The sequence below is a fragment of the Cyprinus carpio genome, chromosome A13, assembly GCF_018340385.1.
Source record: "Cyprinus carpio isolate SPL01 chromosome A13, ASM1834038v1, whole genome shotgun sequence".
Lineage (NCBI taxonomy): Eukaryota > Metazoa > Chordata > Actinopteri > Cypriniformes > Cyprinidae > Cyprinus > Cyprinus carpio.
This window is the reverse complement of record NC_056584.1, coordinates 25,949,636-25,964,561: the sequence shown is the minus strand read 5'-3', so window position 1 is coordinate 25,964,561 and position 14,926 is coordinate 25,949,636. Positions and strand designations below refer to the sequence as shown.

The 14,926-nt window shown below is 38.4% G+C and overlaps 3 protein-coding genes across 3 annotated transcripts; 1 reads left to right on the top strand and 2 right to left on the bottom strand.

The window, feature by feature from the left end:
* Nucleotides 1-795: 795 nt before the first annotated feature.
* LOC109078311 (zinc finger CCCH domain-containing protein 6-like) lies at nucleotides 796-9,949 on the bottom strand. Its single transcript, XM_042769516.1, has 12 exons — nucleotides 9,505-9,949; nucleotides 7,300-7,528; nucleotides 7,097-7,219; nucleotides 6,785-7,019; nucleotides 5,893-6,026; nucleotides 5,685-5,813; nucleotides 5,475-5,589; nucleotides 5,230-5,339; nucleotides 4,614-4,831; nucleotides 3,765-4,192; nucleotides 3,498-3,671; nucleotides 796-3,016 (listed from the first exon to the last, which is right to left on the bottom strand). The coding sequence occupies exons 1-12, from the start codon at nucleotides 9,588-9,590 to the stop codon at nucleotides 1,542-1,544; spliced, it is 3,456 nt and encodes a 1,151-aa protein (XP_042625450.1). The 5' UTR covers nucleotides 9,591-9,949; the 3' UTR covers nucleotides 796-1,541.
* A 1,000-nt stretch (nucleotides 9,950-10,949) lies between these two features.
* On the bottom strand, nucleotides 10,950-12,601 carry LOC109078312 (hereditary hemochromatosis protein homolog). Its single transcript, XM_019093620.2, has 4 exons — nucleotides 12,455-12,601; nucleotides 11,824-12,093; nucleotides 11,410-11,682; nucleotides 10,950-11,318 (listed from the first exon to the last, which is right to left on the bottom strand). Exons 1-4 carry the CDS (start codon nucleotides 12,483-12,485, stop codon nucleotides 11,098-11,100), a joined length of 795 nt encoding a protein of 264 aa, XP_018949165.2. The 5' UTR covers nucleotides 12,486-12,601; the 3' UTR covers nucleotides 10,950-11,097.
* An 87-nt stretch (nucleotides 12,602-12,688) lies between these two features.
* zmp:0000001138 (uncharacterized protein LOC100002901 homolog) lies at nucleotides 12,689-14,446 on the top strand. The gene is made up of 4 exons (XM_019093621.2): nucleotides 12,689-12,901; nucleotides 13,346-13,621; nucleotides 13,779-14,060; nucleotides 14,162-14,446. The coding sequence occupies exons 1-4, from the start codon at nucleotides 12,838-12,840 to the stop codon at nucleotides 14,281-14,283; spliced, it is 744 nt and encodes a 247-aa protein (XP_018949166.1). The 5' UTR covers nucleotides 12,689-12,837; the 3' UTR covers nucleotides 14,284-14,446.
* The last annotated feature ends 480 nt before the right edge of the window (nucleotides 14,447-14,926 follow it).

Genomic DNA, 14,926 nt, shown 5'->3' with positions numbered 1-14,926 from the left:
TAATATATTTTGATCAATAAAAGGTTAAAAAGAACTGCATTTATTCAAAATAAAAAAAAAAATTCTAATAATATATATTCTAATAATATATTTTCTTTACTATCACTTTTTATCAATTTAACACATCCTTGCTGAATAAAAGTATTGATTTTATTTATTAAAGAAAAAAAAATAATACTGACCCCAAATTACTGACCAGTAGTGTATATTGTTATTACAAAATATTTATATTTTAAAAAACATAACTTTTTTTTTTTTTACTTTTTTTATTCATCAAAGTATCCTAAAAAAGTATCACATGTTCTGAAAAAATATTAAGCAGCAGAACTGTTTCCAGCTTTGATAATGAATCATCATATTAGAATGATTTCTAAAGGATCATGTGATAATGATCCTAAAAATTCAGCTTTGCATCACAGAAATAAATGATGAAGTATAATAAATTTAAAAACAATTATTTTAAATTGTAAGAATATATCACAATATTACATTTTTTTTCTGTATTTTTGATCAAATAAATGCAGGCTTGATGTGCAGAAGAAACTTCTTTCAAAAACATTAAAAATAGTAATGTTTCCAAACTTTTGACCTGTACTGTATGTAGAATATATATATATATATAAAATATTATTGATGATATTTGACTAAATATTTTTGAAGATTTGATCCTTCAAAGTCATTGCATAGTAAAATGCATTAACCTGAAGGCTAAAACAATGACTAAAATTGTTCAGACGGCTGCAATTGTCATGGGCTTCACAACACAAAAGTGACATCCACTTAAAAACACTAATATCAGAATCTCTTAATTCCTTTATTTTTATTTTAGACATCAAATTAAAAAAAGAGGAAAGTGACTGCTGTATTTAAATTCCCTTTCTAGCATTTCAGTCAGACTGGAAAAGAACAAAAGCAGTTCAGCATTTTCTGTGGAAAAACATACAAATAAAATAGAATTATCTATGCAAAAAACAATGACCATAAAATAAAGCCTTGTGTTAAAAAGAAAACCATTTACAATAGAGATTCTCTGAAAGGAATCTCATATGAACCTTTTCATCACCAAACTCACAAATGATTTGATGAAATGCACAGTTGACATAAATGAGACAGAAGTGCTGCTATATTACAGTGTTTATATATACTCTGTATGTAGTTATATGATAAATACTGTGGGGATTAAGCAAAAATTTATATTTTTCTATAGCTTTAGGCATTACACAGTACTACAAATATGAATAGTTTAAGCCACACATCCCTTTTAACCGCTGATAGAAACAGAAGCATTGCATCACTGATATTTCATATACTGACCTGTTTAGCAGACTCTGTCTGTTACAATTGAAAAATTGTTTCAATCTATGAATGCACAAGAAGCCAAAAGAAAAATATATCTGGTTAGATCATGATGCAGCTGTGGAGAATGTATGTACAAACAAATATAAATAAATAGAAAAGCTTCATATACATGCAGAGTGAATACAAAGAACAGATGTACAGAATACAGTAAAATGCATGAGCTATATTCCATATAGGTGTGTCTACTGACAGAATGGAGAGGCTGTAGGGTCAAATGTTTTAAAGACATCCCTCAAGGGCCTGTCTTTCTTACTGTCTTTGTCCTCCTCATCGTCTTGGGGAGTCCCAGCAGCAGGACCCACAGGTTTGTTCTGCCGCGGGTCAGTGTACGCAGGCCGTATCAGTCCTGCTAGTGCCTGGATAGGCAAGTTGTGCACAGCGGGAGCTGCCGCCCGGACTGGCGAGCAAGGAGACACTGGCATTACGGTAGGCACAGGAGGATTCGACGGACAGACACTTGTGTTGCTCTCAGAGTCATCAAGTGGACTTTTTTCGTCTTTTTCCACTCCTGTGCCCTGTGATGGTGAGCCATGTGGTGGAGAGCTTGGGAGCTTCACAGACGGCTTTAGGATACTTGGTTTTTTAGAGTGCTCCTCACTATCACGTTTCGGGGAGAGTAGGCTGTGATTGCGTGGATCATATAAACTAATCCCGCCTAACAGCGTGGTAGGGCTCTCGAGTCCCGCACCCCTTGAAGATGCCAGGCGGGGAGCATAAGGTGGCAACTTTTCTGACTCGGGCTTAGCGGGAGCGGCAACCGTTTGGTTTGACGATCCACGTTGTTGCCGCGGGTCAGAGGCTCCTCCTCCAGAAGGACTCTCCCTCATACCCTGCAACTTGGAGTCCAGGCTGCCGGACCGACTGATTCTGGGATCAAGAGTCTTATGAGTACGTGGGTCCAGGGGCTTGTCCGGGTGGTGGTGATGAGCATCTACAGTCCTACCGGGAGGACTGCCGAGTCGCACAACGCCCTCTTTGAAGCGGGCGGCTGCCAGGCGTGGATCAGGAGGTGTTGGGGTTGCTGATGGAGGGTGATCCGGTGGAGAGGAGAGGCTACGGTTTAGTTGAGCATCTGCGATTAAAGGTGGGAGTGGAAGATTTATGGAAGGCTCCTGTTTGGGAATCAGCAAAGGAATGAGGTCCTCTGGAGCCCAAATCACGGTTTGCGCAAACGCCGGACGCTGGAGGAGAATATCCACCCGGATGTGACTGAACTGCTTGATTTGACAGCGGGGGTCACGCAGCGCGGCTCCAGGGCTGGGATCCAACGGGATCAAGGCTGCTCGTTCCCTCAGCTCTCTCTCACACTCGTCGTCTTCCTCTCCAGCGGGAGGTTTGTGGGACACAGGGGGGTTTGGGTGGCGATGAGGGTCAGGTTTGGAGGAGTCCAAAGGTTTCATCTTGCGTGGGTCTCTGGCAAGCCTGGGGTCCCCGACACCATCTCCAGCATCTTTCCTGGGGTCTGGGGGACGCTGACGAGGGTCAGCTTTTATTCGAGGATCATTGGCCAAAGCTCGTTCCTTCTGGAGTCTGGGGTCAGCTGGTCCCGCACTAGGCTGGTTTTTTAGCATTTCATTCTGCTTCTTTAGAGTATTAAGGATGGCTGTTACGCTACCACCCTCTTCCTCATCACTGGAGTACCAATTAGGGGCTTCATCTAATAAACAGAAATGATATTAGAATGTGAACATTTAAACAAAATCAAACCAGAACCAAGAACTATTTTAAACCTACTTTGCTAATGAATAACTATCCAATATTAACATTGATTTGACTATATACAAAAAGTTATCATTACCCTGGTTCCCCTGGCAAAAAGCCAACAAGATTTTTCCATTGGCTTTTGGATTATTGCAAAATAATAAGCTCTGTGACCAATAAAAGTTTATGACTCTTACATGTTTTGTTAAGACAATTTTCACAAATTAACACAACTAAGTTCTACTTGTTAGCAACTGCTTGTTTGGCTAAGTTCTACTTGTTAGCAACTGCTTGTTTATATATAATTTGTATATTTAGCAAGTGTTAACCTCAGACCAAAAACCCATTCATTATAGGACTCGTTCCTGCAGCACACTATTGTTCAGGGTTAAAGCAACATTGTTTCAAAATGTTTATTTCCAACATCCCACGCTAACCTTTCTCTCTGTTGGGAGGTGCAGACCCTTGTCCATCATTCCTGTGAGAGTCAGAGTCTTGCTTGTTCTGGTTTAGATGTAAAAACAAAGCCTTCTGTACAGCCGGAAGAAAGTCCTGCATCCCACTGGAATCAGAGTTACCATGTGTCTGGGAGTCCTGCATGGGTCCCTCATCTGTAAGTACAACAGAGAAAAAGGCATCACTAGATTCAAACTTTTCATAAAAAAACAACAACAACAAAAATAATAATGCCATAGAAGACCTACCCCCTTGGGCCAAAGACTGGCTGCTAAACAAATTCTTGAAGAACTCTGAGGGCATCTGGCCCATGTTTTGGAAAGGCATGTTCATTGGCATGTCAGGCACAGGTTGAAATGAAGCCCCCTGTTGATTCAGTGGAGGACGGTTCATGTGCTGCATGTTTCCATGAAAAGGAGGCGGCTGACCTGGAGGTGGCATAGGAGAGCACTGGCCGAAGCCCTGGGGTGGAGGTTGGCCTGGTGGGCTTTGGGGCATTCCTGGACCTGTGAATGGTATGGGAGGGCTCCCTATGGAGCCTGGATGAGGGGAATGGGAAGCATTGGGTGGAGAAGACATCATATTGCCAGCCTGCATTTCCTCAGGGCTACTGCCAAACTGTGGACCGCCTTGAAACTGTCCAGCAGGGGGAGATGTACTGTTGTAGAAATTGGGCCTGCAATGAAAACAACAAAGAAACATGCTACAAACAAAAACAACTATTATTTAATCGACACTCACTTGGGCTATTTGGGAAAAAAAAAAACATCTTTCTAAACTTTTCTATAATAATGAACAGGTAATCCATACAATGCCATTCTGAAGTAACTGGTGGTCCTGAATTCTAAAGTAGTTTGGCAAAAAGGTGGAAATAATGACCTTTTTGAAGGTATAAATAATTATCTACTGTTCAGTTTGACTTGTAGAATGAAGATACATTTATTGATATTGCCAACTTGTGAACAGAAGTATAAGAAAAAGCTAAATGGCAACACTAAAGCAGGTTACATGATATGTAAACAGACCGAACTGGACCAAATATTCTAGATGTAAACAGTCAGTGTTAAGAGGGCTAAGTCAATAAACATCAACAGTACCTTAAAGCAATCTTCTGTGCCAAGTCCACAGTAGGCTGAACTTTAATCTCAAAAAGAGAGGGGATCTTCTTGCCTCCATCCGTTGGACTTCCAGGCCCAGGAGTGGGTAATAATCCAACTCCTGGAGGTGGTTTTGGTAGTGGAGCGATTCCTTGTTTTCTCAGATTTTCTAACTCCAGCTCATCCTCATTGATTGTTTCCTCATCTGTATTTAGGATCTAAAATGTGCAACGGCAATTAGGTTTCCAATGCATGATTTATTCACTGAATGTGACATAAAATACTTCATAGAGTTGATGAATGATGTTGTTGAGTTAAACCTTGTTAGATGTGAGAGTTCCATATCTGGACTTTTTATAAAGTGCTAAAATAACTCTTATTGTGACCCTGGAACTGGATAGTTACTGAGAACACATTTTATTACCACTGCACAGCTGAGCAAGGTACATTATCCCAAGTTACTTAAAATCCTCAGTAATCAGCGTGTATTTTAAATATGAATACAGTGCATGTGTTTGTACGGAAACTGAATGTTAACTCAAGCATTTGTATAAAAAAAAAAAAAAAAAGTGCATTGGTATGGAAACTGAATATTATTTCCCAGTTTAGTCCATACCTTCTCCAAAAGTTCCTTGGTAACATCGGTTAAAGGTTCATGGGAGAACTTGCAGTTGTCTCCTTGATAACACTTTGCTCCGGTGTGAAAGAACTTGCAAGGATACTCACGTACACTTTAGGGTCAAGGTCCAAAATGAGAAACAAACAAGAGAAAACCATTTCTTTTTTGACTAATGACATGTTAAGATTATCTCTTACTGCTAAACTGTAAAAACGTATCCAAGAAATGTTTTGAAAGGATATTGTGCATGTATATACAGATGTCTCCTTTGGTACAGTATCCCTGGACATAAAACTTGCACAGTTCTTTCTTCTTCTCTGGAACAACATTATCATGTTCAAACTTGCACTGGTCCCCCTGTGAAGCATTGAAATCACGTTTCACTTACAAATGAATTTTGACAAATAAAACGAATACCCTACACGGGTCTGAGAAGGGTGGAATAAGTTTACCTTGATGCATCTACCCTCAAGGAAATATTTACAAATGTGCCTCCCATTGTGTTCAACCGTATGTTGATTAATGAATTCCTGGCTCATAATTGGACGCTTCTTCTGGAAACTGGGTGGTCCTCTAGAATCCTGTATGAGGACAAGACAATAACATGAGTGGTCTGAAATCTTACCGGTGATAATTTACTCAAAAATGAGAAATTCTCACCCCGTCTCCTCCACCCTGTTCTCCTCCTCGACCACGACCCCGGCCCCAGTTCTTGCCCTTCTGTTTCTTATTCTTGTTCTGCATTCCCCGTCCCCTGCCAACGGCACCACGACCTCTACCTCGCTGCCCACCAACTATATAACATGTGAAAGAAAAAGACGAAAGATAATCAAAAGAAATAAGCCACATTTAACTCGAGATCACGGGTTTAGTCTGTTCGGTCTTCAAATGGATTCCCATGCAGATTTCTTAAAGGGATACTCCACCCCAAAATGAATATTTTGTCATTAATCACTTACCCCCATGTCGTTCCAAACCCGTAAAAGCTTCGTTTGTCTTCAGAACACAATTTAAGATATTTTGGATGAAAACCGGGAGGCTTTGTGACTGCCCCATGCTCCCATGTGTGCTGCGTATGCTCTTCTGTATCATCCGTGCCACAAGGATGCGCTGTTTTCTACACATAGCTTTAATTAACAGCGCATCCTTGTGGCACGGATGATACAGAAGAGCATACGCAGTATACAGTGATATGGAGAGACACAGAGGAGACCGTTGACAAAGGAATTGTTGAATAAAGTCGTTTATACATGTTTTCTTCACTTACAAAAAGTATTCTCGTCGCTTCATATAACCCAGATTGCATGTCTGATGGCAGATGGACTATTCTGACGACGACTTTCATACTTTTTATGGATCATGACACTGTTATTTACTTGGCAGTCTATGGGACAGTCACAAGGCCTCCCGGTTTTCATCCAAAATATCTTAAATTGTGTTCTAAAGACGAACAAAGCTTTTACGGGTTTGGAACGACATGGGGGTAAGTGATTAATGACAAAATATTCATTTTGGGGTGGAGTATCCCTTTAAGTAAAGTAAACAAACATACACTGCTGTTGTTGTTGTTTTTGCTGTCCCTTCATGATTGGTCTCTTGGCCTGGTCTTTAGGCCCTGCTTTGCCATGACCGGACGACTCTTTAGCATGTTTATATTTAGACAGCTCCTCTGAGAAATCATCGTCTTCTTCATAGTCGTACTTTTCTTCACTGTAGTCACTGTATTTATCCAAATCGCTGGTCTTGTGCTGCATTGATCTCGGAGGTTTTGCGCATTCATTTTCCCGCTGGAGAACGTGGGTAGAAAAGAAATTTAATTGTATGCCGCTGATGATGAAATTTTAAATCTAGGACCTGAACCAACCTGCACCAATTCTCCGTCATGGTCGCGGTACGTTCCTTTGCTCTTCTTGCTCTTCGGTCTGTCTTGACGCTCGTGCTCTGAGTCATAGCTGTCCGAGCTGGAGCCGCTGGATGGAGAGTGATGCTGAATTGGAAAATGTTGAAAAAAAGAGGTAAGAGGAAAAAGTTAAAACTAATAACAGTTGCACAAAAAGATACAACGACCGAATGTCCCTTTTGTCGGTCGGTCTCGTCTCCTTCTCTTTGCCCGCCGTGGCGTTTTTTTTTCCTGTGTCGCTTTCGCGAATGCCGGTGTGACTTGTCATCTTTTTCTCTGTCTTTTCCCTTCTCTTTCTCTTTCTCGACCTCTTCAGACTCGTCCTTAGTTTCCTTCACTTCTTCTATGCTTATGCCTTCATCATCGATTTCTCCATCCTCCAATTCTCCATCCTCCCTGTAAGATCAAAACAACCATGTTTGAGGATTTCATTAACAAAAACGATGAGCCAGGAAAGTGTTATCAAATCAGTGAAATAGCTAAATATTCTGAGTATTCAAGCATCATTACTATTATTGCTCATACTCAGAATTAGGGGGTTGTTATGAACTTTTTAAAGACTTGAGCCAGGATGCAACCACCCACAATCCTCTAGCAAGCACAAAGAGCATGAAGCAATGCATTGAAAAAGACCTACTACACCATAGTATCGTGTCAGTGCATAGGCCTTCAGTAAATATAAAATCATAGCTATAACTTAAAACTGCTCTAGAAAAACATAAAAAGAAAAGAATAAACACACACAAAAAAGTCTATTCTGTTCTGAAGACCATAGGCTGGATAAATACACAATGCAATTCGCTTTTCTGTTCATAATACCATTTTTAAAACATGAAATTGTCTCTTTTTTGTATGTTTAAGATGAAATTCCGGTCACGTAATCATGCAGCATAAACCTTCCTCTTAAATGCCCAATGCAAAATGAATGGAGCAGCAAACTCTTATTGGATTAAAATCAATACGGATGTAACGTTTGTTTTGCCAGGTGTCAAATTCCCAACAGTTTACCGATCGTTTAAAGTCTGAAATGAGAGCAAGGACACCATAACCACTGAAGGTCTCTCAGTTTTTGCCAAAGTAGGTCATGACACTATAGAAGCAAACCAAGATCTCTTTTGGTTTGTTACACAGCAAAATAAATGGCCTTTACATACAGTGACGTAGCATGGAGCATGGGCAAAAGATGCCACTATGGTCTTCTAGTGGGTTTAAAAACACTAAATGATTGTTTCTACATAGTTAATAATCAGCGTTTGCAAATGGGATGATGCAGTGACTATGTATGTGAGATTATTGGTTTGATAACTAACTTGGCGTCTTCTGTGTTTGACTTTGAGGGCTAAAACAAAGAAGAAAACTCAATTATTATAATATTTTAACCACACTGCATTTTTCGATTTTAAACATATGACCAATAAAACGCATGGGTAATGCACACACAGGTGCTATAATGTTGTAAAACATAATCTGAAACTAGCATTGGTTGCAATGATTTTTTTTTTCTTTTGCAACTGGATGCTGTCAAGGCCAAACCAGCAGTTTCTTTATTCACTAACGTTGGCAACGTGCAATGAATAGGATATAAATGCATCTGAATTGGGGTCAGAAATTATTCAAGAATCAGGACGTAAAAACCCTCCAGAAATGCCCTAGATATTTAAAAGCGGGGGCCAAAAATTCTGTTATCTGCTACATAACTTGATAAATATCTTATCTAGGTCTATCTAGTTATGAGTTCAGACACGATTACATTATTTTTCAGCATTATTTCTGACGTCTTATATAAATGGACAACACTCAGTGTGATGTTATAAAAAATTCTGATGATGAATCGTGCACAAAAAGACCAGGAACGCATGTCTGCGTGAATCAAGTGGGCAGATGAAACTTAAGACAGACTCAGCCTCAACCTCCAGAGCCTCCAATCACTGGCTGATAATTAAAATAGCTCAACACATGGCATACAATGCCTCAACAGTCCTGTCATAAGAATCCCTATCAGACATGTTTTCCTTTCCCAGGTGGGCGGGGCGTTCCGATGGAACGTGAGTGGGCGGGGCCATCGTATGACTGTTTAAATATTCAAACGACTTCTCAACATCACTATAATAACCGACTAGTTTTCCACAAAAACTCCAAATGTCCTAAATCAGCTAAATAAGAGCGCGAACGAATGGGGAAAGCGATGGAAATTGACAAAGATGACCAGTGTCGCCCTGCAACAGATATTAAAATGAAAGTGCATGCAGGAAAAATGTGAACTGGGGGAAAGGCCTGTCCAAAAAAAAAACAAGATAGGTGTCAAAATATTCACATTCACTCGATAGACGCACACAGTGAAGCATTTGCAGATAAGAACATGTTTACTCGACCTTTCTTCCCCTGTCAGCTCACAGTCTGTCATGTTTTTGTCAAGTACGGGGCTTGGGGGACTGGAGAAGAGGCTCACGAAAGCCATGATGTTAGAAACGGAACTGGCCCTTCTCCGCAAGCAGAGTGAGGAGCATCAGTCCCTCGTTGGCTGAAGGTTTTGATATAACGTTACTGACAGTCTGGAGGAAAAACTCACGGTTTACGCGTCTTAACAACACATGAGACGCTTAACAGACATTATATCCGCTCTCATGTTTAACGCTGTCTCAACACAGCTTTGATACCCTCAGCTTTGTTTATGTCCCCGGCGGTTTCACAGATGCCCTGGTGCGAGACTGCAGACGCAGAATATTGTGTTTATGTTCGAAGGCTTTGTCGGGATCTTCCACAGACATGGCGCCCGCAAACACTTTCGTTAAAAATGGCTGCGAGGATCGTGCAGGAGCCAGTGGTCCCGCCCAGTTCGCGAGCGCAGCCAATCGCTGCGCTCTAAAGCTACACCGACTCGCTCTGCTATTGGTTGAAGCGCTGGCGCCTAAGCGCGAAAACAATTTTCTGTTAATCTATTGGCTAGTGAGAACGTCATCGTTTGATGCTCTCCGTACACGTTAGGATGACGCACTATTTATTTTCTGATTTAATCAAATAATTCCTTTCTTACTTGTCCCTTGGAATGTAATAAACAAGAAAAAAATATAAACACATAGGCTACTTTTAATAAAGACTAAATAATGAATAGGTCAGTGCAGTTCTTAAATAGAGCAAAAATCAAATAATGCAAAAGCTTAAAGAAATATAGCTCACATTCCCAATAGCAATATACTATATACAGCATTTGTTATAAATAACCTGTTTATTTTGTATAAAGGGATGATTGCAAGTGAGGGTGATTGCATAATTACAATACTGAAAAAGTATTTGTTATTCAATGCAAAATAAAAAAAAGTTACAATACATTAACAAACTCTTTAAGCTGTGATGAACAAGCTTAGTATCAAAAAAAAAGTATGCAAAATCATAGAATTGTAATGGAGGTGTGATTGCCTGTAATGCAATTCAGTTCTACACAAATATGAAGATAAACTCATTTGTCTGTGGCAATAATAACAACAGCAGTATTATTATTAATAATAATAAATGTGACCCTGGACTACAAAACCAAAGTGTCAATATTTCGAAATTGAGATTTATATTTATATATATATAAATAAGCTTTCCATTGATGTATGGTTTGTTAGGAGGACAATATTTGGCCGAGATACAACTATTTGAAAATCTGGAATCCGAGGGTGCAAAAAAATATAAATACTGAGAAAATCCCCTTTAAAGTTGTCCAAATGAATTCTTAGCAATGCATATTACTAATCAAAAATTAAGTTTTGATATATTTACGGTAGGTAATTTACAAAATATCTTCATGGAACATGATCTTTACTTAATATCCTAATGATTTTTGGCACAAAAGAAAAATTTATAATTTTGACCCATACAATGTATTTTTGGCTATTGCTACAAATACACCCCAGAGACTTCAGACTGCTTTTGTGCTCCAGGGTCACATATGGTTTGGAGTCACACACGCCTTAAATATCTTATGTTTCCTGAGAAATATTCATTAAATTCAATGATAAAGATGCTTCTGATTCATCACTTGTGTCTTTTATCACGTCCTCGGGTGGTTTTGTTGTTTGTTGCCTTAGGCCTATACACATAAATAGTACAGTTAAACACACTGGTAAAGCAAATCCAAGAAGAAAGGCAGCCACCACCTTAAGTACATCTGTGATTTGTGATAGAAGCAAAGATTTCTCCTCTGAAAAAAAAAAGAGACAAAGCAAGTCCAGTTTTCACATAATCTATCATTATGCTCACATGTATTATTTACGCGCTTGTGAGTGACTTACCATAGGCTATCCTCAGTATCCCATCAATGCTTAAGTGTTCGATCTCACAGGTAACACCCTGCACACTCACGTTACTAAGGCTAAGGTAGGAGATCATCTGGAAAGTGCCGTCTTTGTGAGGGAGTACTCCAGTAGTTGATACACCGAAATAGACTGGCTTTCTATTTTGGGTCCAACGTACTCGAATGATGTTTGGATAGAAGCCATGCACAGCACATTTAAGATATTCCTGACCCTTTTCTCCTCCAGAAGACACATATACTGCAGGTTTTGCTACATTTGAATAAACAGTTGTTTATCATATTTTTAATGTGAAACCAAATAAATATAATATGTACGTTATATATATATATATGTGTGTGTGTGCATCAAAAGCATCTAAGTTACAGTGATAGACACATACTGCTGGTTTACCTGCCCTGGAGAGGGAGTTGTTGGACTTTAGGAAGACCGTTTTCACAGCAGAACACACCTTTACTAGTCGTGCCTCTTTTCTCTTTATGTATTCTTTGCTCTTTCTCTCTTCTGCTAAAAGTTGACCAGGTTCACTGGTAGCAACCACAGCTTCCTTCGTCAAATCCACGTGCATGATGTCTCTGCCATCATACCCATAGCGCCAGAAACGGCTTACTTGCCCTTCATTGTTAAATGCACATCCAATGAATTGCTGGTATGCATGTTCTTCTAAAATAAAACAGTGTAATAACATTATAGTGACTTTCAGTAGCTCACATGAAGGTTTAAAGCATAAAATATGTACAAAAACCCATTTGAATCAATCTTTCTTAGTCTGGACTGAGGGGTTGAGTTATATATATAGATAGATAGATAGATAGATAGATAGATAGATAGATAGATAGATAGATATTGGTAAGATTCAGATATTATGTTTGCTGTACTGCAGTGTTGGAATATTTCAAGATTGCGCACTCAGGCTTGCAAACAAACTTAAAACTTCTTAAAACAATTCATATATATTAGACAGTATTACATAACTGTATGACAGTATTTTATATAAAAATATATATTTGACAAAATTCCCTACCTGCCCCAAGGATGGTGTTTAAAAAAGCCATGATGAGGAGAAAAACTTGCTTTTTGTTTGGTCAACATTCACAACACTTTAAGTCGAATTTCGAAACTGAAAGTAGGTCTTTTATATCGCTGCTATAACGGTGCAATCCAGTTATTTTGCAACTCCCACTTTTGTATTTGCAATCACTTTATATGACTTAAATTCTTAGAAAAACAAAATAATTCAAAGTTGCAAAAGGGAACCACAGCATAACAAAAGTGAAAGTACAGAAGAAGAAAAAAACAAGTCAAGACATCATGTGACGAAGAACAGTTATTTTATGATCGATCTGTTTTAACAGGAAGACATTGGCTTTTAGTTAGTTTCTGAAGACAACTGTGTGAACGGCACACATGGAAATCATCCAGACATTCGTGATAATACTTCTGCTTTCTCCTCAGATCACCATGTGGACAGGTTATTTAAAACTTTGTTTTGTTTTCTCATCCTTCCTTTTCAACAGGAAGTAATGCATCATTTAGACAACAGGAAGAAGATATTCTTAGCATGTGTAAATTCACTGCATTTATTAATTTGAAAATACATAATATTTTGAATATAAACCTGATACTTCAATGTACTGTTATATATATTTTCATACTTTTTTTTCCAGCTTAAAATGGTCATAGGTTCTCTGAGACCTGAAGCTAAACATGAGGGTTAAATAGGCAATGATTTTAATGTTTTTATGTAAACACATGTTAGTGAAATTAAATGGACCGAAATTACTTGTTGGTATTGTTTGCAGGATTATTTTAAGAATATGATTTTAAATGTTGGATGTTTAATTTTCAATGTTTGTTCTCTCTCGTTCTTAGTCTTGGCCTAGAGTATTAAAGAATATGTTATGTTTTTTTTTAGACTACCAGACAGTGAATGTCCTGGCCTACACACGGATGATGGAGAATGGATCCATAGACCAGGCAGTGGTTGTTTTGGTGAATGAAGCCACATTTGCATACTTCGACCAGGCCAAAAACACATTTGTGTTACGTCCCAGTGCAAGCGCCGGGTTCTCAGTTTTAGAAGGCAGTGATCGCTCTTTCTGCATGTATGAGGTGTTAGCAGGATTTTATCGACAAACTGATTACCTGGAGAAACTCAAACAAGAAACAAATTCATCGAAATCACTTTCGGGTAATCTGTTAAGAAGTTTATGATGTCATTCTAAACCAACATTACATTCTTTCTTTAATTGAATATATATATATATTTATGAATTTTCTAATTGAAGCAAATTACTTAAACTACTATTCTACTTTTCTTATTTGACTTCTTTTTTTTTTTCATGCAGTACGACCTTCAGTCAATGTGTATACTGAGTTTCCTGAACAACAAGGAAAAGTAAACGTCCTTTACTGCTATGCCACTGGGTTTTACCCTGGTGACATTGAAATAAACTTTTATCTAAATGGCCAAAAGTCCACTGTGCAAGCAGAGACCTCTGACTTAATGTATGGGGAAGACTGGACCTTCAGAGTGTACAAGTATATGAATATCACCCCACAGTACGGAGACAAGTACACATGTGAAGTGAGACACAGTAGTATGGTTCAACCTAAAATGACAGAGTGGAGTAAGTTTGCTCACTTTTTTGGAAATGACGAAATATAAAACGTGTTCAAAAAGGAATACATTGATAAAATCAGTAATTAAACTGTCTGCTCTTTTCTCAAGGGCCTAAATTTTCAGTATCCACATCACATCTCTACTGGGCTTATTCACTACCTCTCAGCATCCTGTTGGGCATCATGGTCTCTGTCCTGATTTTAAGAAGAAAATGCCATTCTCAGTTATAATGGTGCTTTGAAAGACTAAACTGCAGCATGTGCATCTGTGAACTTTGTGGCTTATATCCTCCTGGGACCCAGGCATAGACTTTTAACCTCTTTAGAGGACATTATATTTTAGTGAATTTCTCTGCATGCCACAGTTTTAAGTCTGGATGTCCTGTTCAGTGTTTTGATCGTTTGATCTTAATCTCTTTGTTTTTTTGTTATTTAATTTTGAATTTTTTTTAATTTTTTTGTTGTTATTTAGTATATAAGAATAATGTTATGGTGTTTCAAATCGGAATATGACTTTTTGTTATGAAACAAGGCAGAATTTTCATGCATGTCTTTTGTTGAGGACACCAGGACAAACTGCTGTTAATCAGTCAATAACAAGTCAATAGGGAAAGAAATTATAGATCAATATTCCTATGAAATATGAGATACTCTTATGAAAATGTTGCAAAGTTATTACTCCCATAATAACACTTCTTATGGTTTGCCCCAAGAGAACATTAATGTGCAAATTAGATGCAGTGTATAGATACATTGAATAAATAGGGATATTAATTTGTGGACATTTTACACACATGTTGCATAAGGTAAAAATAGTATATCAAATCATTCTGTTTTATCTTTCATAAAATAGTTGAGAATAATCTTTGTACAA